At 38.2% G+C, this 25432-nt stretch overlaps 1 protein-coding gene across 1 annotated transcript in view; it reads right to left on the bottom strand.

The window, feature by feature from the left end:
- RBMS3 (RNA binding motif single stranded interacting protein 3) overlaps positions 1–3386 on the bottom strand; it is a 616946-nt gene extending 613560 nt beyond the window's left edge. The window contains exon 1 of the mRNA XM_063452213.1: positions 2737–3386. Coding sequence (XP_063308283.1) covers positions 2737–2811 — 75 coding nt within the window. The 5' untranslated portion in view covers positions 2812–3386. The remainder of the gene's footprint in view (positions 1–2736) is intronic.
- Positions 3387–25432: the final 22046 nt, after the last annotated feature.

Here is a 25432-nt window from a genome sequence, read left to right as displayed (position 1 = left end):
TTAAAAGCTTTTAAAGCTGACATATATTCTAGAGAGACTACCTCATAGAGGTCATAGACAATTACTAAATCTAATTTTGCTCCACGTGATTATCCTCTCGATTCTCAGGGGTTATTTTCAACCTTCATAAGAAGGAGAGAATAGTTTACAGATTTCTGGAAACCAGACGAAAAGATCAATATCTTATGAAACTGTCTTTCTCTAATAATTGTTTCACAGCGTTATCATAGCATCATATTTAGGACTTTGAAGTATATTTATTTATCTGCTATATTGCTTTATATGTTTTATATTTTCCATTTCACGAGTTCTTAAATGTAACATTTCTTTACATGAAAGCAATCTAGTTATTATTTAGAATTATTTAATATTCACGATAGGATATGTCGATAGGAAAATGTTTAATAGAAATATAATCTCACCTCAATTTAAAGGTAAAACCTCTTATTATTAAAGAATACCTGTAATATATCTAAAACCCTGTAAAGCTCAGTAATTGTTGGTTGATTCTTTAGACGATGACTGCAGTTATATTAAAATCTGAAAGATCTGGTTAAGACCCATTAATCTATTCAACAAACTTTTACATTATGGGTATATCATTTTATTCTTGTAATTGTATTTTATTTTCCATATTTTTTTTGCATTTTATATGATTGAATATTGTGAACCGCAGATAAAGGGTTGCAATATAACGCTGCCTTAAATAACGATGATTTATATTTCAGTATTGTAAAATCTATCCATCTATCTATCTTTAAAATCAAGCATTATGGAAAGGCACAAAGCATTTACCTTGTGTTTTCCACTCATGTACCTGAACTCATTGGACCTCTCTCTATGCATGGTGCTTGAAGAACGTTTGCAGAATTGTAGGTTGTGTAAGAAAATGATATATGATCTAAAGTTTGTCCTGAATCTAAACTTCACTTTTTATCAGTGTGAGATTGCTGGCAATGGTCAAAGAGAACCTAAAACATTTATGATCCATTATTTCTTTCATTGAGTTTAAGTCACAGAACATCTGAATCGTTAGTTGAATGAAGATGACATGAATTTATTAATGAGCATTGTGTCTGGGTGTACTGTCTGACCAATTATGCCTTAGCAAGCATATCCAGCCAAGAAGGGGAAAAAAATATCGTAAGGTATTTCATTGTGTTTTGGATAGAATTTTCTGGTACTTATCCTTGGTGATATGCCATATCAATTTTCAACATACCGGAAAGCACAGTGATCGCTTATTCCAAATACCCCAGAAGCAGAAGCATAATTTAAATTAACAAAATCCAGATGATGACTGTCTATAGCAGTTTAAAGTATTTTCAGACATAATTTTGATACATGTATTTTACTTTTTAGGTAAAAATGACACTAGTCTATTATAATCAACCATCAGATTATTTCTTGTGAATTATGATAATGTAATAATATTCATCCTTAAACACATATGTCATTAAAAGCTATATCAATGTGTACAATTTGCCACAAACAACCGAACCCAAGTAAATATATAAAAATTACACCCTGAACACAGATTTTCCTTTAAACATTTTCCAGACAAGGCAGTATTTGCTATTAACTCCTTCAAGGCATGGGTCATTCAAGGCACATTACAGCAAGACACTCTGAGCATGTCATGTTTTTTTTTTATAATAGGACTGTTAAAATACATAGAGAATCGACCAAAGCAGATATTAATAACTTTGCTAACCAATTGTCCATATAACTGTAGCATGCTGCTACACTGAACTGAAGATTTTTTTAAATTCTACAATTGCTTTTGAAATTGACCTTGACGTCGCTAATAGGGAAGAAAAAGAAGAGTCCTGTACTGCAACATTTAGGACAACATTGGCTCTTAAATAAAGCATCTGACTAAGCAGTTTAAGAAAAAAGAGCAACCCAGAGAATCTGCAGCATCAATGTTAATAGACATCTAATTGGCATGGCTCTTTAGATTCTTGACAATCAGCAGACACTACATTTGGCCTTGACCTTTGACACTGTAAAAGTTAACTAAACATAGTTCTTGTTACTACTGGAGTTTTTTTTTTTTTTTTATTAAATTTAAATTAAATTTTACTCTTTTTAGGAGCTACTTGAAGCATTCACGTGCTGCTACATTCACTTAAATAAAGCAAGAAAAAATAAAGTCGCATCAAACCAATATTTAAGCTATGTTGGTTTTCAACTCTTTTTTTTATTTATTTTTTATTTTCCACTAAAAGTTTATCATCACTGAATCCCCTTGCAGCTGGGAACAAAAAAAGCTTCCAGCTGCCCATATTGTATAAATCTCACTAAAGTGCCACTGAGACTGCACTGACATCCCAGAATATACAATGATAGACCATGCCAATCTGCATTTTATACCAAGACAATAATGCACAGCTGACAAACCCAGCACAACCAAAAATAGATGACAACACTAATCCTACAGACTGATAACAAAGGATTAAATACAAACTATTTCTCTTATGGCAAGAATTAAAAGGCTTTGGAGAAGAGACACAAACCCATACACTGTGTGACCTTCCTGTATGCCACATTGCTGTTTGGTCTATATGCTCTGCCCTGCGTGATCCTGATCTGAACAAATAGCAGCGAAAAAAGAAATAAAAAAAAAGAAAGAAAGTGTCATTCAGTGCTACTGTCACTTATCTATCATCCACTGAGCTCACAAGCATATGACACTGTCAGTGCTGAACGGATTCTGTGGTGCTGTTCTCATACCTTGGTTTGGAGATAATGTGGGTAGTAGTAAGTGTACTGTGGGTACATTGGTTGCTGTTCCAAACGTTTGCCCATGTAGCTGGAATCTTTATCTCTGATGCAGGAAACTCGTTGATAGGGTGCAATGCCCCAGGCCTCTTTCTTCCTCCAAAAACACTATTCCTGACAGCACCGATGTGAAGAACGATGAGATTTTTGGGACTTCTTTTTCGGGTTTTTTGGGGGGGATTTTTTTTTTTTTTTACTAATTACTATTTCCAAAAACAACAGAAAAGCATCTATCCTTAAAAACAAGACAAATCGCACACGTGAATTTTGTCCGCCTTTCCCAATGCAATCTCCTTATTGTTTGTTTGTTTGTGTGTGTGTGTGTGTGTGTGTGTTTGTTTTTTCTCCTAAAGCAGCCTGTTTGTAACAGAATCACAATCCAGCTTCGGTCTGGAATTAAAGTCTTCTTCCAGGAAATCAGGATACTGTAACTCAGTATTTCTGCAAACCGGCTTGCTTTCTTTGCCTGTCTTCCTCTTTCTCTCAGTCTCTCGCAATTTTCTGTCTCCTCCCCCTACTAGAAAGGAAAAAAAAAAGAAGAAAAAAAAAGAAAGAAATGAAGAAAGAAAGAAAAAAAAAAACAATCTTCCAGCCTAGTTGCTGCTGTCTCCCTCACAGAGTGACATGGTATTTAGGGCTTGTCTTGTCTTTTCATTCAAACCCCCTCCTTCCAGCCTGTGGGTGGAACAACAGTGAGACTCTCCCTCGAGAGGCAGACGCAGTAGAAAGCTGCAGTATTTTCCTCTAAGAAGAAATAGCCTGCCTCAGCTCTGCTGCAAGCAAAGTACAGCTTCCCTCTGCTGGCTGCCTCTGAGCCAAGTACAGCCTTTTACTTGTCTAATGTTTCACTGTTATTTTACTCAGGAAAAGCTTCAAGGAATCAACATACTTTCAAGAGTGATGGGGGACTGGCTGCCTGCAATTTTTTTTTTTCTGAAGAAGAAAGAGTGTTTACTAAATAAAGGAATTGTGCTGAAGGTGACACAAATTGCAAACGAGTGGAAATGCTATTTAGGTCAGAGATAAAAAGTGAATGGAAAAAAGAACAGAATGAATGGAGCCTGCAGTAAGAAGGAAATAACTTTGCTGTCATGACGTCTCAGGAAAGACACGTGATGCGGCTTAGAGGGTGATGATTTGAGGAGTTACTTTTTATTTTGCATTGATGCTTTAAAACTATTATTTATTTACGTCTTTGATCTGTGGTTGTTCTCTTGAACCATGGAGCACACACAGTTTTTGTGATACAGTGTAAGCATGCAAGGGCTGCTGGTTATGATTGTTAGTTAAAGGCACACTGCGCGTTATGTGTTGCGTAACCATTGTACTACAAAATGTGCTGTCACTTTAAAAATAAATTCGCTCAATCATTAAATAAAATGGCACCAAGAAGTGTATTGAGATTCCTTCTGTTTCCACATGTCTTGGGGATCTCTCTCTCTCTCTATATATATATATATACATATATAAAGTTAAAGAATAATGAATAGAAAGTGAAATATTGTTGGCTATTACACAGTTGCAGTGGATTTTAACCCCTTCAGTGCTGAGCTTTTTTCCGCTCCTGTTTTTCCTGTTTTTTTTTTTTTTTGTTCTATTTAACCCCTTAACACCGCAGCCAAATGTACAAGTTGTGAACGAAACAAAATGTAAACAAAACCTGGCATTTGCGCTATATGTCTGTCAAACCGTAATTCACCTCTTTCATATTAAATGCACCCCCCCTTATTATATATCATTTTATTCAGGGGAAACAGGGCTTTCATTTAATATCAAATATTTAGCTATGGAACATAATTTAATATGAAAAACATGGGAGAAAATAAGATTTTTTTTTTTTTAGTTCTACATGACATTTTAACTGTCAATGTCATAATACTGTTTGCTTTTACTGCAATAAAATACACATATTTGTATTCAGCAAAGTCTCACGTGTAAAACAGTACCCCCTATGTACAGGTTTTATGGTGTTTTGGGAAGTTACAGGGTCAAATATAGCGTGTTACATTTGAAATTGAAATTCGCCAGATTGGTTACGTTGCCTTTGAGACTGTATAGTAGCCCAGGAAATAAATTTACACCCATAATGGCATACCATTTGCAATAGTAGACGACCCAAGGTATTGCAAATGGGGTATGTCCAGTCTTTTTTAGTAGCCATTTGGTCACAAACACTGGCCAAAGTTAGCGTTAGTATTTGTTTGTGTGTGAAAAATGCAAAAAACGCCAATTTTGGCCAGTGTTTGACTAAGTGGCTACTAAAAAAGACTGGACATACCCCATTTGCAATACCTTGGGTTGTCTACTATTGCAAATAGTATGCCATCATAGGGGTAATTTTCATTCTTGGGCTACCATAGGGTCATAAAGGCAACGTAAGCAATCTGGCGAATTTTAATGCGAAAAAAATGAAACACAAGCCTTATATTTGACGCTGTAATTTTTGAAAACACCATAAAACCTGTACATGAGGGGTACTGTTGTACTCGGGAGACTTCGCTGAACACAAATATTTGTGTTTCAAAACAGTAAAAAGTAGCAGTAATATCGTCCGTGTAAGTGCTGTTTGTGTGTGAAAAATACAAAAAACGTCACTTTTACTGGCGATATCATCGTTGTAATACATTTTACTGTTTTGAAACACTAATATTTGTGTTCAGCGAAGTCTCCCGAGTAAAACAGTACCCCCCATGTACAGGTTTTATGGTGTCTTAGAAAGTTATAGGGTTAAATATAGTGCTAGCAAATTAAATTCCTTATACTTTCGGTATGGGTTGTCAGGCAGGTCCCGCTAATTGTAATTAATTAGGATACCTAATTATGTAAAATTATTACATAAATATATGTGTAGAATTAATATATGTATATATATATATATACATATGTGTATATATACGTATATATATATATTTTTTTTTTATATTTTTATTTATATATAGGTATATATATAGTGATATATACGTATATATTTATGTATATAGATATATATATATATTATTTCGTTCTACGTGTATTTTGATATAAATATATATATATTAATATCACAATACAGTTAGAACGAAATAAAACACATCTATATATTTTTTAATATTTTATTTTTAATTATTTTTTTTATTTAATTTTTTTACGTATTTACATATTTATTTTTTTATATTATTTATAAATATATATATAACAATAATTATATATATATTTGATCAGTAGCAGTCTACGTGTAATTTGATATTAATATATATATATAATTATATATATATTAATATTAAAATACACCTAGACGGTGTATGTGTATGTGTGTATATGTGTATATATATACTTAGATCATATATATATAATATATATATATGATCTAAGTATATATATATATATATTTTTTTTTACACTTTTTTTTTTTTTTTTTTTTTAAATTCTTTATTTTGGTGTGCAGGGTGATTAATACATACAAGCTCTTGGTGCCCCAACAGCATTCCTCGAGCAATTTGTCAAGCATTACATTAGGAGCATTGGTATAACGAGCACATTTTTATATATTTTTAACAGCTTTATGACAATAACTTTCTATCTGCTTGCGTGTAGGATACGATGCATGACTATTTATGGTGCATAGATGGTACCAACACGTCTGCAATGCCACATTAGCTTTTGCTAGCTTTTTAAAAGACATGTAAAGGACATTAGCTTGGCATGTAAAAAACGTTGCAAATACTTTGCACATTTTATGAAATATTGAGCGTGAGCACGGAAAGCTTGAGAGTCAGTACATACATGGAAAGGTGAAACAAAGCTTGGTGAGTGACTCATCTGACAAATGAAACAAAAATAAAGATGAACAACAGACGCTGTATAGCTGAGTGAGAAAAGTTTTCCTGGGAGGCCACTTATAAAGAAAATAGTATAAGATATCATGTAGAAGACTAACTGTGCAGTTTTGAGTGCTGCCTTTTGTGCAGGCTTTTGGTGTCCGGCACTCCCGTTCTTTGGAGGTATGTAGCTTGTTGCATGGCGCCAGCAGCAGTGTTTGTTGCGCTGCCTTGTGCTGTGCATCTCCCCTTCTCTTCACCCCTCTGCCACTGATGGTAAGCATCTGTCTGGGGCCCTGTGGTGTTTGCTCGCTGCTGGCTCCCTCTGTGTCTTGCCCGCAGGGATCAGCGGCCTGTTTTGGGCTCTGTGAGTCAGCGCTTTCTGTCACGGCCTCCGCCATCTTGGATCCAGGCTTTGGGCCTGCTCAGTGGCCTGGCAAGATACTGCCTCTGGGTTTGGCCGCGAGGTGAGGACCGGGATCACCCCCCCGGCCCAAAGGGGGGGGGACCGGGGCCGGGCACGCACCGGTGCGCATGGTTGTCGGGTTCCGTCGGGCAGGATAGTGGAGCGGCGGCCGTCCACTCCACTCACTGCCAGGAAAGGTCCCGCCTGGTATCGCAGGGATCTCCCCTCCGGGGGGCTAGAACTCCGGGAGCAAGCCTCTCCCCAGTTCCGGTGGCCCTTACCCATCTGCGGTCGCAGTGGTGAGTGTTGTGGGTAATGAAATCCGTGATTTCCAGGCTTGATGGGTCGTTATTTGCAGGAGCTGTGCTTTCCTGTGACCGCTTCGCTCGGCGGCCCGGCCCCGCCCCCTTTTTTTACACTTTTAACATTATTTAATTTGATTTTCAGCCAGCAGGGGGACCAACTGTCATTACAGTTGGTCCCCCTGCTGGCAATGCCTGAGCCAGCTATACCGGCCATGTGATTGTGAGGTCCTCGCAAGAACCTCACTCTCTCATGACCGGGAGGGACCGGAGGAGGAAGATCTGCCGCGGGGGGGCTCCCTGGGAGTCCCCCCAACCGCGATCGCCGGCGTGGGACCACCGGCGACCGGGTAAGTTAAAAAAAAACGGCGGGCGTATATTTACGTCCTGCGGCGTTTAGAGCCGCTTTTAAAAGGATGTAAATATACGCCCGGCAGACTTAAAGGGTTAATAATGACTGTTTACATGTTAAGACTATCATGAGATAAAAAGGATTTATCTAACTCTGGTCTTGAAGTAGTTAAACATTAAACTTGTTGATTTTTCTAGGAGGTAGCACACGTTGCATTTCTTTTTTTTTTCAGCAGAATCTGACACATGAGAATGTGAACTTCAGAAAAGTATATAAACGTAAAAAAATATCACCACAATAAATAATGTGTATAAGTGACAAAGTATATACTTATCTCAGTATTCAAATGAGACAGCCTCCCAGGTCATCACCCAGATCGGATGACCTTTACACAGCAAAATACAAGACAACAGGAATATTTGGGATACTGCTGAGAAATCTATAATTGAAACACAAAAGTGTACATAGTGTAAATCTACATTAAATCATTGGTAAGTGATCATGAAATGCACTCACGAGATGTAGATGAAAAGACAGCGTTGCTAAGGTGCCTCCCCCGATTGTGATGGGGGGCTGATGCCTTTCTCCACTTGCTCCAGACGATAAGTGAAAAAACAGGACTTCCAAGGTGGTGGAAAAAATAAAACAATTTATTAAGGATGAAAAATCACCCAGCAATAAAAGTAGAAATACAGGCTTAAAAAAGAGGTCCTACGCGTTTCGTTCACAAACTGGAACTTCCTCAGGGACCAAATGAATAAAATTACATGCAGAAATGACAGAATGAAAAAATACAGCCTACTCCCACCCTCCCACCAGTCCTGTTTTATAGGGCTAGCCCCTGAGTTGATTGGTGATCATCTGGGCGTCCTCCTTTGTTTCCTCCCTCATTGGTGGAACAGTAGGTAACCTCTTTGGATTTCACTGCTGGAACGCATGATTCAGTGGAACGCGGAAGTGAAGGTTCACTTCCGGTTCCGGTTTTCGGCCGATACAGAACGCGGGAATTTCAACTATCACTGAAAGAAATCAGCGGGATATGACCTACTGTTCCACCAATGAGGGAGGAAACAAAGGAGGACGCCCAGATGATCACCAATCAACTCAGGGGCTAGCCCTATAAAACAGGACTGGTGGGAGGGTGGGAGTAGGCTGTATTTTTTCATTCTGTCATTTCTGCATGTAATTTTATTCATTTGGTCCCTGAGGAAGTTCCAGTTTGTGAACGAAACGCGTAGGACCTATTTTTTAAGCCTGTATTTCTACTTTTATTGCTGGGTGATTTTTCATCCTTAATAAATTGTTTTATTTTTTCCACCACCTTGGAAGTCCTGTTTTTTCACTTATCGTCTGGAGCAAGTGGAGAAAGGCATCAGCCCCCCATCACAATCGGGGGAGGCACCTTAGCAACGCTGTCTTTTCATCTACATCTCGTGAGTGCATTTCATGATCACTTACCAATGATTTAATGTAGATTTACACTATGTACACTTTTGTGTTTCAACATGAGAATGTGAGCATTATTATTATTATTTTATTATTTATAAAGCGCCATCATATTCCGCAGTGCTGTACCATGGGGCATTGTTTTTACAAATCTTTTGCAGTGATAAAAAGGAATAGGTTTCAAAGATTATTGCTTTCAATAATGCGTGACCTTTTCTTAAACATCAAAATAAAAACTCTAGTTTACTTTTACAAAACACCATTTTATCATATGTATATTTTCCTACCTATGTATACATTAGAAAAAAATATTAGGTTAAATTACATTTTGTTTACATTTGTTTGAGCTCTTGAGATTTAAATATAAATTACAGTAGGGTTTTTTTTTTCCAACCCCCAACTCCAGTTATGTAGTGATAAATAAATGACTGTGATATACATTTGTAGCAGCAATTTCAGTTACATAATTAGGGGCAATTTAGGGCTCTTATGCATAAAAAATGCAGAGGTAATAAAATAGCATGTTCATTGGTTTGAACATGTCTAACTCTTCACCTTTTGTCTCTTTTAATAGTCTATATGTCAACATCCCTGTCTCAATTACCAACATTAACCATTACTGTAGGTCAACTAACAGGTACATGCTGTATTTACAAAATAAATATTTTAAAAAAGAAGGATCAGGACTTGGATTGGGTGGAGCGAAATGGTACCCACTCCCTTCATGGTAAATGCTACTTGCTACATGTACAATAGACAAGGCTATCGCTATCCTTCCAGGAGAGAGCGCTAAGCCATAGATTGCGTATACATGATCTATGGCTTAGCCAATCAGAATATAGCAAACTAGGCTGTATATAAGATGACAGCAGTCAGGGTATGGTTGCTTTTTAGTTTATTGAATAAGCCAATCATCATATGGCGTGATTGGAACTGTTTGTTGGGGTTAAATTATTTATCCAATTACAATCATTTGTATAGCATATATATATTCTGCATCGATGTATAATAGGTGAATAAGACAAACATTTAATTCTAACAAAACATGTACATACGGGAACAGTGGGTGAAGAGGGTCCTGCCGAAGTGAGCTAACAATCTAAAAGGATGAAGGTCACATGAAGAAAGGGTGGTGAGAAAATGTTTACTGGACAAAGGTTCATGGGCTAAGATCAGTCCACAGTGAATAGAATGAGACCCACCTGGTTGGATTTCTCATCCAGGTGTGAGAGGGTCTAAGAGCAACTGCACACGGACCCACTATGCCTCGCACAGAAGAACAATTTACAGGCATTTTTTTTTTTTAACCTAATTATTTTTGCAATAATTTTACAGTTACACTAAAGATACCCATACCACTTCAATCAATTAAGTGGTCTGAGTGTAGTGGCCATGTCCTTTTAGCCCTGCAATCTATAACTGTGCATTTAGTAGATATGGAAATGCTTCTATTGCAGGGTTAAACATTCCTCAAGAGGCTGTCTTTCTGACAGCCATTAGAGGCACTTCTGCACTTGTAAGTGAGTTATACTTGGTCATGTGATGTTCAACGTTGAAAATCATCAAATACTGAAATCATCAAATACTGAAAAACAAGGAACAGCAATAAAAACCTGAGAACCCAGCAAATGTTTTACCTCCTATACGGAGAGATCAGGGTCAATACATTTTGCAAAATGTCGACAAGAACCTGTCGGTCATGCACTCTGGTTTCTCCTGTTTTCACAAGCACTGCTCAGTGTGTGGGTATATTAATGGTGCTAGAGAAATGTATCTCCTATCTATAGTGATTGGAGCCAATGAGTAGGGCAAGCCTCAAGTTTATTTATTTATTTATTTATTTATTATTGCTATTTATAAAGCGCCAACAGATTCCGCAGCGCTGTACAATTAGTGGAGAAACGTACAATATACACAGACAAATACAAGAGGTAAGAGAGCCCTGCCCGTAAGCGGATATCTAGCCATTGGAGCTCTTTTATACAAAGTGCTTGGCTAGATGGCCCGTGAGCTTACAATCTAAAGGAAACCATGGGGATTTGAGACAAGAGGTAGCAGGGGAAGTTTGGAGGTGATGGCTGAACGAGTTAACAGAGAAGCAGCTATTGGTAAGATGTAAAGGGAATGAAGAGGTAATTGGGTGAGAATCTCAAACAGCTGGAGGAGCATGCTATATATTTAGGGGGACCCTGGGTGGGCGGGAGGAGGGGAGGGTGGATGGGAAGTGGGGAGAAAAAATGCAGTCTTTCACTGAGTTGAGTGAGGCCTGAGAGTGGTAGGTGTTTCACTGCAGGATGGAAAATGCAGTCTTTCACTGAGTTGAGCGAGGCCTGAGAGAGGTAGGTGTTTCACTGCAGGATGGAAAATGCAGTCTTTCCCTGAGTTGAGTGAGGCCTGAGAGTGGTAGGTGTTTCACTGCAGGATGGAAAATGCAGTCTTTCACTGAGTTGAGTGAGGCCTGAATGTGCCCCTTATTAATTGGCAGAATTGTTTCCAGTTCCCCTATACCACATACAGTGAGTGAAAAAAGTATTTGATCCCCTGCTGATTTTGAACATTTATAACTGTTTTGACATGCATTTTTCTGTATTTTTTTTTTTTTTTGTTATTATGTCTCTCACTGTTAAAATACACCTACCATTAAAATTATAGATTGATCATTTCTTTGTCAGTGAACAAATGTTCAAAATCAGCAGGGGATCAAATACTTTTTCCCCTCACTGTAAGTAACTGGGTGCAGTGGCGGAACTACCGCGGTCGCAGGGTCACAGCTATGACTCAAGGGGGCCCGGCCACCCTGCAGCCCCCTGTGACCATAGTGCCCGCCTACCATGTGTTGCGGCCCTGGCTGCGCAGTAGAGCCGCCGGGGCCTGCATGTTCAGGGTCCCATTGGGTGGCCCATGCTGTTAGGGCCACCCGATGCTATGCATTTTCAAGGGGGCATCGCTTTAACAGCTCAACTGGGCCCCCTGTGATGACATCAGACTGAGCTGGAAGGAAGTGACTGCCCTGGCCACTCCTCCCAGCAATCATAGAGTGCCACGCGGGAGACAGGAGGAGGGAGTCAGAGTGGGAACTCTGACTCCCATCAGGCTGAGCCACCACTGGACCCCAGGGAAGTCACCCTCCTGCACCTAGAAGGTAGGAAACCGGAGGGTGACTAAAATATTTTGTATGTGTGTGTGTTTGTGTATGTGTGTTCTCTGTATGTATGTCTGTATGTATGTGTGTCTGTGTGTGTGTGTGTGTGTATCTCTGTGTGTATGTGTATTTGTGTGTATGTCTGTCTGTGTGTCTGTATGTATGTGTGTGTCTGTATGTATGTTTGTATGTGTGCGTGTCTGTATATGTGTGTCTCTGTGTGTGTGTGTGTGTGTGTGTGTGTATCTGTGTGTGTGTGTGTGTTTGTGTGCCTGTATGTGTATATGTGTGCATCTCTGTATATGTGTGTGTCTGCATGTCTATCTGTTTGTCTGCATGTGTGGGGGGGATATGTGTGAGAGAGGAGGGGAAACATATGGGAGGAGCCCAGGGCAGTTTTGGCACCATGGTTTCTAGGTATGCCTTTGGCTGGGTGTACATAAATAGAGAATAGGACGTTGTCTTTCACAACTCCTGAACTATTCCGCTGTGCAATGAATTTGTGTCCAAGCTGTGGAGGATGGTCCATAGGGACAAGTTGGGCAGCACCACCCCAGTTTTTGCTGCAATAAAGATCTATCGTCATTGTAAGCACTACTGATAAGTGTATGTTTGAAAAAAACATCTGTCTGTCATGATTATATCTGCAGTTTCCATTCTCCCTTTTACTAATTACAAAGTTAGTTTTTAACAGGGCTTAGCATCTCATGACTTCATTGACTAGAGCCCAACAAGTAAGGGTCACCATCTTTAAACTTCCCCAGCCTCCACTGGGTCCAGGTATACCAACATTAATTGAGTTATTCTGTCCTACCACTTGGAATGAGCATTTCCTACACACATATTCATGTGTAAAATTGAGGCAAAATCAAGGTGACAGCACACACAGAAGGAGCAATAACCACTCTTTATTCAAAGTTCGGATCACATAAATTTGGCAATTCTGAAAAGACATATAAACCAATTCATTGTGCAGTTTATTCTCATATAAACATAAAATAGGTGGTTCCGAATTGTGTCGCTCACATGGGAAAGAGTTGGCCCAATATACTTATCCACACATAAGAGCTCCCCTTCATGAAGTCATCTACATTCCCTCTTAAGCAGCTTAACACAAGCCGCTGACCTAGAAGGGCTGGTACAAACTTTTTTTTATTGATTAAAACATTAAAAGCAATAGAACAATAAACACAGTACACATTTCAATCCATCTGGGGGTCTTCCTGAGGTACATACTTGTACTCCCTGGCATCCTCTCCTTTTTAATTGTCAATGGATCAGCAAATTCACACCTTTATTCAATGCTCAATAATTACATCCTCAACACCCAACAATGTATAATAGGTAAATTAGACAAACATTTAATTCTAATAAAACATGTAGAACATAGTCCATGGAGTATGGCAATATCACATTATCTCGTAATGCCATATTACACAAGTGTGAACTCTCACCCACCATTTTTAAGGGAAACAATATAAGAAAAAAAATTGGATCAGATACAGCTATGATAAATAGAAAATATATCTCACATATAAAAAAAAACATATAATAAAGCATTTGGAAGAAATAAGTTAGAAACAACCATTCAATAGTATAGTTAAAGGACCACTCTAGGCACCCAGACCACTTCAGCTTAATGAAGTGGTCTGGGTGCCAGGTCCTTCTAGGGTTAACCCATTTTTTCATAAACATAGCAGTTTCAGAGAAACTGCTATGTTTATGAATGGGTTAAGCCTTCCCCCTATGTCCTCTAGTGGCTGTCTCACTGACAGCCGCTAGAGGCGCTTGCGTGATTCTCACTGTGATTTTCACAGTGAGAGCACGCCAGCGTCCATAGGAAAGCATTATGAATGCTTTCCTATGTGACCGGCTGAATGCGCGCGCAGCTCTTGCCGCGCGTGCGCATTCAGCCGACGGGGAGGAGAAGAGGCGGATCGGAGGAGGAGAGCAGGAGGAGAGCTCTCCGCCCAGCGCTGGAAAAAGGTAAGATTTAACCCCTTTCCCCTTTCCAGAGCCGGGCGGGAGGGGGTCCCTGAGGGTGGGGGCACCCTCAGGGCACTCTAGTGCCAGGAAAACGAGTATGTTTTCCTGGCACTAGAGTGGTCCTTTAAGTGGAAAAAATTGAGAAGGATTCCTAATGTAAAAAACATAACCAACCAATAACATAACCAATTCGTAGACATAAATATATTAAATAAATTACACATAATACTTAGAAAATGCAATCTTCCTAAAAAGAAAATTGAGAAACCTGTTTTGATTAGGAAGAAAGGAGCATGTGTTAATATATTAAAAACATGAGCTGTGTTATCTAAAAAAAAAAAAAAACTAACATCAAAATCAATGTTTAAACCACAAGGAGTTATAGTATCTAACTCAAAAATCCATTTCATTTCAGCAATATCTAAATTTTTTGTTGAAGATCACCACCTTACCAATGTTGTTTTTTTTTCTAAAAAGCGATTAGACACACTGTTTTTTTTAACCCTCTTTTTATAGTCCCATGTTCACTTGTGCGGACCTTTAATGGTCATGATGTTCTACCCACATATTTTTTTGAATTTTTTTTTTTTTTTACATTCTTTATTTAGACTTGAGCCGTAGACATCAGTGAACAATGACAGCAGCGTGAGTCAGGTATTGAACAACTTTACAAATTTATAAAAAATAGTGGAACGCTATGTGGATAGTGGGGCGCAATTTTTTTATAAATTTGTTATGTTACTGTGTGGTTGTGGGAGAATTACACATTTAGTGTTGTAGCCGCTATTTTCATAAAGAAAATCTAATTAGCATATTTGCACAGAAAATTATTTTCATCTTTTGCTATTGAACAACTTTAGTTACCATATAATCAGCAATTACACCAGTGGGTTAGGTGAGTACAGTGTAGTTACACAGGATGCAGATTAGCCATATATATAGTTCATTGAGTTAAAAACACATGTATGTCGGTGATGTTGCTTTTGAAACTTACATGTACTTGTTGTTAGAATATGTCATTCGACCCACCTGTTTAGTACAGAGTTCACATCTTAAATACCAGAAGGTTGTCTGCTGTCTATGCAGAATCTGGTGTCATCTCTATGTTGTCCACCCCTCAAGTTTTTGTTCCGTTTTGGGAGTATTCCCGTCCGGAAATGAAGAGATAGAGAGCAGAAAGAAAATAGAGATATAGGTGATATAAAGAGGTTTCAGGAGAAGAATGGGTTAACCGAGAAGAGAAAGGTATGGGGTGACACCCAGGCACCCCCACACTCTGGGTCCGTGAGCCCCCTGTAATGGTCTAGCTTAAGTCAAGTCATTGAGGTAGGATTCCCATGGTTCCCACACCTTGGTGAAGGTTTTTAGAGTACCTTTCGCTTGGGCGGTCAACTTATCCATTAAGTATGTATCTTTTAGTTTTACTAGTACCATGTCGACAGATGGGACCTCAGACTTTAGCCAAGTTTGAGTTATTGTCCTTCTGGTTGCCAGGGCAATTTTGTGAATCAGTTTTTGTTCTGATCTTGTCCATCCGTCGAGTGGTCTGGACAATAAGAGAACCCATGAGTTAGTCGTTATTGGTCTATGGAAGATGCTCTTTATAAATTTGCTTACTTTCCCATAGAGCATCTGGACCCGGGGGCAGTCCAAGCACAAATGTTTGTATGTGCCTCTATGTCCGCATAGTCTCCAGCAGTGGTCTGTCGGGGTTTTATGCATGTGGGGGTTTTAACTGGGGTGGTATACCACCGGAACATTGTTTTATACATTTGCTCTTGCATCATAACACATATAGAGGTGTGTCCGTTGTCAGTAGTCTGACGTTTTTTGGTCTTGTTCTACTCTTAAGTTTGTTATATGTTACTATAGTGTCACCTGCATATTTTTGATAGATTCTCTGGAGGCCCGCATATTCAATCCCTCTAAAATCTCTGGGTCTCATTCCCGGTAGGAATGCTCTATTGCAAAGTATGGGCATCATGGAGGATATTGGTTTGGCTAAGCCATATCTCATAGCACACCTGTCCCACACCCGGAGGGAGGCAAGAATTCCTTCGGCAGTCGGTTCGTAGTAAAGCTCTTTTTCCCCTAGGGATTCAAGTATAGAATTTCTTAGGTCAGCTCCCATCAGCAGGGATTCTAGGTCTGCCCACTTTCGTTTATCGGGTGGCGAGTGCCACAATGTGATTTGCGCCAATTGTGCCGCTAGGAAGTAGTGATGTAGATGTGATTGTTCTATTTTTGTTTTAAATTGTTTTGAAGTCCGCCAGCCAATTTAGGGCATTATAGAATGTTACGTGCCACTGTATGGCTTTTCCCCTGCCATATGAAATTGTCTATAGCCTTTTGGAGAGGGAGTGGATCTTTCTCAGTCAGGTAGATAGTTAGAGCCTGGAACAGGAATAATATACGCGGAAGTATGTTCATTTTGACAGAGTGTACCCTGCCAAGCCACAAAATTGGTTTATCTATCCACCCTTCCATGTTATCCATCAGTGTCTTGAACATGGTGATGTAATTAAGGTGGTATAATTTTGTGGGGTCGGCCAGTAGCCTAATCCATAGGTATTTAATAAAGTTGTTGGCTAGGTGGAATTGGTAGGTATTCCTCACACGATCAGGAGTGCGCTGGATGTCCCCATATTCACTTTATATCCGGAGAGTGATCCATAGTCAGTTAGGATATGCGACAGTGCCTGCAGGGAGTCCGTTGGTTGGGTCAGAGTGAGAAGGACATCATCTGCATACCCTGAGACTCAAAACTGTTGGTCCTCAATATTCAGGCCCAGGGTCATTCCTGATTGTCTGGAGTAGTGGCTCCAATGTTAAGACAAATAGTAGGGACAATAGGTGGAAGCCCTGTCTAGTGCCATTGCCCAGGGGGAAGGGCGCAGTGTCCGCTCCAGTGATTTTTATTTGTGCGGCTGTGCTCATGTACAGTGCTTGAACTGCAGTAACATAGGGGGCTGGGAAACCCAACTGCTCAAGGAGGTTAGACATGAAAGGCCATAATACGCTGTTGAACGCCTTCTCAGCGTCAAGAGACAGAATCAGAGAAGGCATTCGAAAAGTTATTCGTTTCCAGATGAGGTCGACATTTCATCATGTAGTTTCAAAGAGTTGTTGCCACGGGACAAATTCCACCTTATCTGCGTTTATCGGGTGTCCCAGGTAGGGGTTGAGTCGTTCCGTTAGTATTTTAACGAATATTTTCGCATCATGATTGATCAGTGAGATGAGTCTATAAGCTTCTGGTAGCATATGGTCCTTACCTGGCTTAGGAAGTAGCACTATGCTAACTAGGGCCATGTCTACCGCCTATCCTGAGTTCGTTGAAGAGAAATTCTAGGAAAAATTCTAGGAGAAATTCATCCTCTTTATGCATGTTGTCTTACTCCAAGCTGTATAGGCTCGAAAGCCTACTACCAATTAAGCATATTAGGTGATGTGCATCTCTGTAATGAGAAGGGGTGTGGTCTAATGACATCAACACCCTATATCAGATGTGCATAATTATTAGGCAACTTCCTTTCCTTTGGCAAAATGGGTCAAAAGAAGGACTTGACAGGCTCAGAAAAGTCAAAAATAGTGAGATATCTTGCAGAGGGATGCGGCACTCTTAAAATTGCAAAGCTTCTGAAGGGTGATCATCGAACAATCAAGCGTTTCATTCAAAATAGTCAACAGGGTCGCAAGAAGCGTGTGGAGAAACCAAGGCGCAAAATAACTGCCCATGAACTGAGAAAAGTCAAGCGTGCAGCAGCCAAGATGCCACTTGCCACCAGTTTGGCCATATTTCAGAGCTGCAACATCACTGGAGTGCCCAAAAGCACAAGGTGTGCAATACTCAGAGACATGGCCAAGGTAAGAAAGGCTGAAAGACGACCACCACTGAACAAGACACACAAGCTGAAACGTCAAGAAATATCTCAAGACTGATTTTTCTAAGGTTTTATGGACTGATGAAATGAGAGTGAGTCTTGATGGGCCAGATGGATGGGCCCGTGGCTGGATTGGTAAAGGGCAGAGAGCTCCAGTCCGACTCAGACGCCAGCAAGGTGGAGGTGGAGTACTGGTTTAGGCTGGTATCATCAAAGATGAGCTTGTGGGGCCTTTTCGGGTTGAGGATGGAGTCAAGCTCAACTCCCAGTCCTACTGCCAGTTTCTGGAAGACACCTTCTTCAAGCAGTGGTACAGGAAGAAGTCTGCATCCTTCAAGAAAAACAGGATTTTCATGCAGGACAATGCTCCATCACACACGTCCAAGTACTCCACAGCGTGGCTGGCAAGAAAGGGTATAAAAGAAGAAAATCTAATGACATGGCCTCCTTGTTCACCTGATCTGAACCCCATTGAGAACCTGTGGTCCATCATCAAATGTGAGATTTACAAGGAGGGAAAACAGTACACCTCTCTGAACAGTGTCTGGGAGGCTGTGGTTGCTGCTGCACGCAATGTTGATGGTGAACAGATCAAAATACTGACAGAATCCATGGATGGCAGGCTTTTGAATGTCCTTGCAAAGAAAGGTGGCTATATTGGTCACTGATTTGTTTTTGTTATGTTTTTGAATGTCAGAAATGTATAGTTGTGAATGTTGAGATGTTATATTGGTTTCACTGGTAAAAATAAATAATTGAAATGGGTATATATTTGTTTTTTGTTAAGTTGCCTAATAATTATGCACAGTAATAGTCACCTGCACACACAGATATCCCCCTAACATAGCTATAACTAAAAACAAACTAAAAACTACTTCCAAAAATATTCAGCTTTGATATTAATGAATTTTTGGGGTTCATTGAGAACATGGTTGTTGTTCAATAATAAAATTCATCCTCAAAAATACAACTTGCCTAATAATTCTGCACTCCCTGTAGTCTGCCCAATTTTCTAAATACTTTCATTAGTCCCTGGCCTTATCTTATAGTTAGGATAGCCTAATGCCTATCCCACGCATGCTTAAACTTCTTTACTGTGTTAACCTCTACCACTTCAGCTGGAAGGCTATTCCATGCATCCACTACCCTCTCAGTAAAGTAATACTTCCTGATATTATTTTTAAACCTTTGTCCCTCTAATTTAAGACTATGTTGATGTGGTAGTTTTTCTTCTTTTAAATATAGTCTCCTCCTTTACTGTGTTGATTCCCTTTATGTATTTAAATGTTTCTATCATATCCCCCCGTCTCGTCTTTCCTCCAAGCTATACATGTTAAGATCCTTTAACCTTTCCTGGTAAGTTTTATCCTGCAATCCATGAACCAGTTTAGTAGCCCTTCTCTAAACTCTCTCTAAGGTATCAATATCCTTCTGAAGATATGGTCTCCAGTACTGCGTACAATACTCCAAGTGAGGTCTCACCAGTGTCCTGTACAATGGCATGAGCACTTCCCTCTTTCTACTGCTAATGCCTCTCCCTATACAACCAAGCATTCTGCTAGCATTTCCTGCTGCTCTATTACATTGTCTGCCTGTTATGGGCAAATGCAAATATTACAAGTTTTAGAATGAAATGTTGTATTTCTTAAACTGTGTACTTTGTCTTTAAGAGATATTGCAAATTGACAAGGTGTTAGAAATGGAACATATTGTTTTTCATAGATGTTTCTTTAAGCAATAACCCCAGGTCATTACATGTTTGCGCCATTTTGTCCCAGACGAATTACAATAACAATAATGCATAAACAAGCTTCAAGGCTATACTACGACTCTTTCAGTACACAATATACTGTGGTAACCCCAAGTTAATGGAACTTCCCCAAATCCGGGAATCTCCCACGACTGTGCACTTACGTCTTAGTATAAACAACAGATAAGCTATTCAGACTTTGGGAAGCCATCTTGTCTCTTGAACTTGATGGAAGTTCCCCAGGTCCGGGAGTTTCCCATGACGTGTGCACTTGCTTTTAGTTATGGACTTTTTCATATTTGAACTATGGTGACTCTAAAATGACGACACTTAAGGTATAAATAGGTGTACTTTTAAATGTTAACACACAGAGGAGAGACTTGGAGACAGACGCTGCTCCATCTTAAAATGACTGAGAGGCTGACATGATGACATGTTCAGAAGGGTATGTTAACCTATTAATGATATCTGCAAGCATTTAATTTCATCTTATAAACTCTGCTATAATGGATTTGATATGTCTATATTTATATTTTTATATAATAAATATCTAAAAGACAAAATCTATGGCTTCCAAGACAATCCTTATTTTATATTGTATTCTCAATTATTTACACATGTTAAATAGAGGATCTCTTACTAACTATATAACATTATGGCTAAGATATCTGTATGGTTAGCCCTGCTAAGTTCTATGCTTTAAGACATTATAGAGGTAAATAAGGGAACCGCAAGCGGTTACAGTTGGCGACCATGAAGGGACTTGTACTTGGAAGCGTTAAATAAAAAATAATAAATACCTAGGTAACCTCTTATACGTAAGAGAAGACACAATACTTTGTCATGGCACAAGTCTTGAAATATCAAGAATCTATTGAGCTATTTGCAGCCCAGACTCAGAGAGAGATCTTCATCATTAGAGATGATTTTAATGTGAACTTGTACAATGCACTTTAAGTTCTGGTGACAGGTACATTGTAATTAGCATACAATGCTGAAATTGTGGATCTTAATATCATAAGAGAGCAAATATACATATTTGGTAAACTCCCTGATATGCCTAATACACCAGCACAGCATTGCCCATTAGTTCCAGGACAGTGGATTGCAGGCAGAGGGGTATGTTCTCTTTGTAGCTGCGTAGTATGCATGCGCAGGAAAAAGATTAATGCAAAATGTTGTCAAAAGAAAAGTGATAAGACAGAGAGCGATTAAATTTGAGGTCTAATTCCAAGAATGCAAAGAAAATTGCATTATGGCTTAATGAAAACATTCATGCAACAGACAGACAGGACTTTTAATTATTGAATTACTGCGTTCTGGATTCTAATGTCCACTATATATGAAAAGTTTCATAAAACAGGGATAATTTCCATATTGTCAGTTACGCTAGCTGTTGATTGAAAATCAGGAATTATAACAGCATAACTATTTTTGGAGTCTGGAGTTTCCAGCCAAGGTTGCGGAGATACAGAGACATGTAAACATTCCAAGGAATTGAGAAGTTGTCGTTTTATATTCCAAATTATGAACAACATTATTACATACAGCCATAAAGAGAAAGACATGGCTTTTAAATATATTCAGTGCAGTACAATGCAGTACACTGCAGCATATATTTTATATAATATATGATAACTAGCTCATATTTGTTCCTAAACAGAGTTGAAATTATACTACCCTCCTAGAAAAAATGCAACCGGTGGTTATACATCCTTTGCTTCCCTAAATGCTCTGCAAAAATAAATATTTATAAAATGATTAAAAATAATATATATGTAAGATAAATCAGGGCAAAATAAAATTGTAACTACACAGGATCTCTGATAACTTTTAAACTGAACTTATTAAAGGCTTATTTAAATAAAATGTTAAATACATTTACAGCTTTAAATGTGACCAAAAGATACTAAATGATGTGTTAAGCAGCGAACCCAATTCACTAGAATAGCATAAGTATTCTACTATTTAAAGTGCACAATTCCTGCACATAATGACTTTGCTTACTCAGGTACAGTCTTTAGTCTATTGCAATGGCAGGATTAAAATCCACCAATTTTAAAAGGTAAAGCTTACTTAAATAAGTGGTACTATCCCACTGTACCTGTAGTGCTAGCAGTAAGGAAATTAGAACAATGATATTGTACTACTGACTGTAATCAGATCAGACACATGTAATCTCAGTGAATTTCATAAACTAGGTTTTCATAACACATAAAATAAGATTAAATATCAATGTTGTTTATATATAAATGTATATAGACTAGGCAATAAGAGCATTTACATGCATTCAGCAGCCTGCTCTCTCAGAGCCAGAAACGGATTTATAAAAAAATTTAAAATAAAAAGTAGGTATTTAAAAAGTCCACAGTCAACCACACATGAAGGGTGAAATAATTGCTTCTTTAAAAGCTATATGCTGCCGCAATTATGTATATAAATACAGATTAGGGCACAGCGTAGAAAAAATACAGTTTCAAATCTCATATATGGGGATTCAGTTCCACGACATATTGGTGTATCTTACACTAATTCCAGTGGTAGATAGTGCTAATGCTGAAAGAGGCCAATTTTAATAATAATAATAATAATAATAATAATAATAATAATAATAATAATAATAATAAGTTGTAAGTGTATTGTGAATATATATAATGCAAAATTAATTTGATATTGCAAAGCCTGCAATATTCTAAACAGACATTAACAATTAAGAAAAAAAGAAAAATCATAATGCATAAAGAAGAATGCATAAAAAATGCATTGCCAATTAAAGTGATAATACTTTGATATATTAAATCACATTGCATATCACATATCTGCTATATGAAAAGTATAATTAAAGTGACTTTACTGTGCAAAGCCCCCTCACATCTATTTTATAGAATCTATACTTTTCTGTGGTCACCTCCAAAGAAGCCTCTGAAACTGGGGTGCTCATCCTAAAAGGAATCAGATTTCACACAAAAAAAAAAAAAAAATATATATATATATATATATAATAATAGAAGAGGTATTGTGGGAACATCCAGAACATGCATTTTTGTATATAATCTTAATTTGCAGATATTTTATGCTTTAAAGACATATAAAGGATATTTAATGAAATATGCAGGTATCTTTTTAAAAAAATAAGCAATGTTAAAAAATAAAATAAATAATAATAATAAAATATATATATATTTTTACCACAATATAAACAGCTTTGTTAAACAGATTTAAGTACAAGTACTTATGTCAAGAAATATACCGAATCCATTTACAACAGGCAGGTTTAGCATAAATGAGAAGTGGGGGATTTATTATTGCCCGAGAAATCTCTGAACATATTCAGAATTTTTGAGAGCAGCAAGTACAGATAGCAGATTGCAATGGACACCATTACAATATTGCTTTGCCAATTGAGGTCAGAGCTTTAAAGAATAAATAAATAAATGTTCTATAGCTCGCTAGACCACTGGCTTTTAATGAACAGTTGGCACAACACTTATAAAATCATTTGTAATACTGCACATTATAGCTGTGACAACATGATATACAGGGTAAAAATGCTATTTCACTGTTTAATAGACTTACCCAGTATTTAAGGACGACATGTTTCTTGCAAAGTAATCGGGAGTTTGAGGGAAGTTCTAACTACGTTTAATTAATTAATTAATTTACTAAAGAAAAAAAGTTGTTTTTCTTTTCCCCTGCTAGTGAATTTTCAGCGCAAGGTCATTTTGTGTTCACAGACTATTCGGATTTTTAAAAAGCTGTTCTTTATCTCACACTACGAACGGCCTTGTAATTCCTATGCACACTAAAAGTTGGCTTTTAAATGTTATTGTTTTAACTTTAATATTTCATAGTTAATACAGAGGATAAAGTAATTTAAAGAAAGTATATTAATTGATAAGATTTCATTTATCTATTTTGGTCCACTATTCACTGATCTCGAATCTCAGTCTGGTGTTCAAACAGTTTTTCTTACGATACGTCGTGTGTTTATATCCACAACTGCATTTTGCTTTGTGGTAACAAATTGAAAGCCTGGCATTGTAATACGTGTATGGACATGCTTATAACAAAGCATGGGCCCTCTCCTCATATAGTTGGCCGTCAACAGGCACTTTGATGCAATGTGTCTGTGGTCACTGGATCACATTGCATACCCTATCTCTCAGTCATGATGCAGAGTTTATGCTTGCAAGGATATCCAGACCTTATCCACCTGGTATCCACATAAATACTCCTATCGTTTAGAGGGGTTAATTACATAATAACCATTGAAGGTAATATGTTGATTGTTCTTCCTATAGAGGAAAGATAGACTTGCCCAAAAGCTTTTTCATGGCTAGGACAAGCTCTTATAGAGAGAGGTAATGTACTTCTGACTCCTGAAAAGGAATATTGGTGGTCCAATATGGGAAATACTGTAATTCATGTGTTTAGTAATCATAAGCATTTGCTTATTGCCACATTACTGATGTACTGTTTATTGAAATATTAATATCTAACGTACTTTTTGAATTACTATACATTGGAAGTTATCAACATCTCATGGTTATGAATATGCTTTTGTATGTGTTGATGCATGTACCAGGTTTACTTGGATATATCCTGTGCGAAGTGCAACCTCTGATGCCACGTTTTCTAGTCTCACTTCCTTAGTATGCATTTGATAATCCCAGGACCATCCATTTGGATGGTGGTCCTGCAGTTACTGCAAAGGAAACCTAAAACTGGGCAACCACATTTGGGTTACTTTGGGATTTCAGTGCCCCAACCACCCCCAAAGTAGTGGGGTTGTGGTCTGGGAAAATGCTGAGGTTAAATGATTATTAACCAAGTTACCAGTTGCTTGCCCCACACAGTGGTATCTATTTATTCCTATGGTACAGATGAGCATTCACAACATACCTGATGATACAAATGGTGAGACACCATATGAAATGTTACACGTTTTTTCACTGACAATCATATTTCTGCACCATGGAGAGCTTAGAACCATTGGTTCTATTAGAGAAATTTAGGGCATTTTTTTTTTCAGCCCACCTCACCTTGCACCACCAACTTTTTCTTACTGTTGGCCAGTTTGTCCTGGAGAGGGTGACTCCGAGAACTTTTACTACAGAGAACAATCAGAGCCAACAGAGAACAGTAAGTTTTGATATTTTACTAACAGGACGTTCACAGAACCACTGACTGACACAGTGAATGCTGTTAAAGATGACAAGATAAAACAAACAGAGGATGACAGAAATGCCACCAGAACACAGCCACCAGAATCATAGCCACATAACAGACTGAATGGTCTGACATCTGAACCTGCAAATGTGAAGGAGAAAGGATGAACAGACAGGCGTGATACATTCACAGTTAACATGGAATGTATGAAAAATCAACATCATTATAAGAGACTCTGGAGAAAACAGACTGAACCTGAATTATCTTATACAGTAAGAAAGAAATGCAAAGATGGAAGCAAAAGGATGCTAGAAAATTGGTTATGGTGTCTCCTTCTTACAATCTGCAGCATTATCATAACATCAACCCTAGCTGTCGTTTTAAAACTGCATTGGGATTATGTTAACAAGCAGG

The sequence above is a fragment of the Pelobates fuscus genome, chromosome 4, assembly GCF_036172605.1.
Source record: "Pelobates fuscus isolate aPelFus1 chromosome 4, aPelFus1.pri, whole genome shotgun sequence".
Classification (NCBI taxonomy): domain Eukaryota; kingdom Metazoa; phylum Chordata; class Amphibia; order Anura; family Pelobatidae; genus Pelobates; species Pelobates fuscus.
This window is presented reverse-complemented; position numbering and strand designations above follow the sequence as displayed.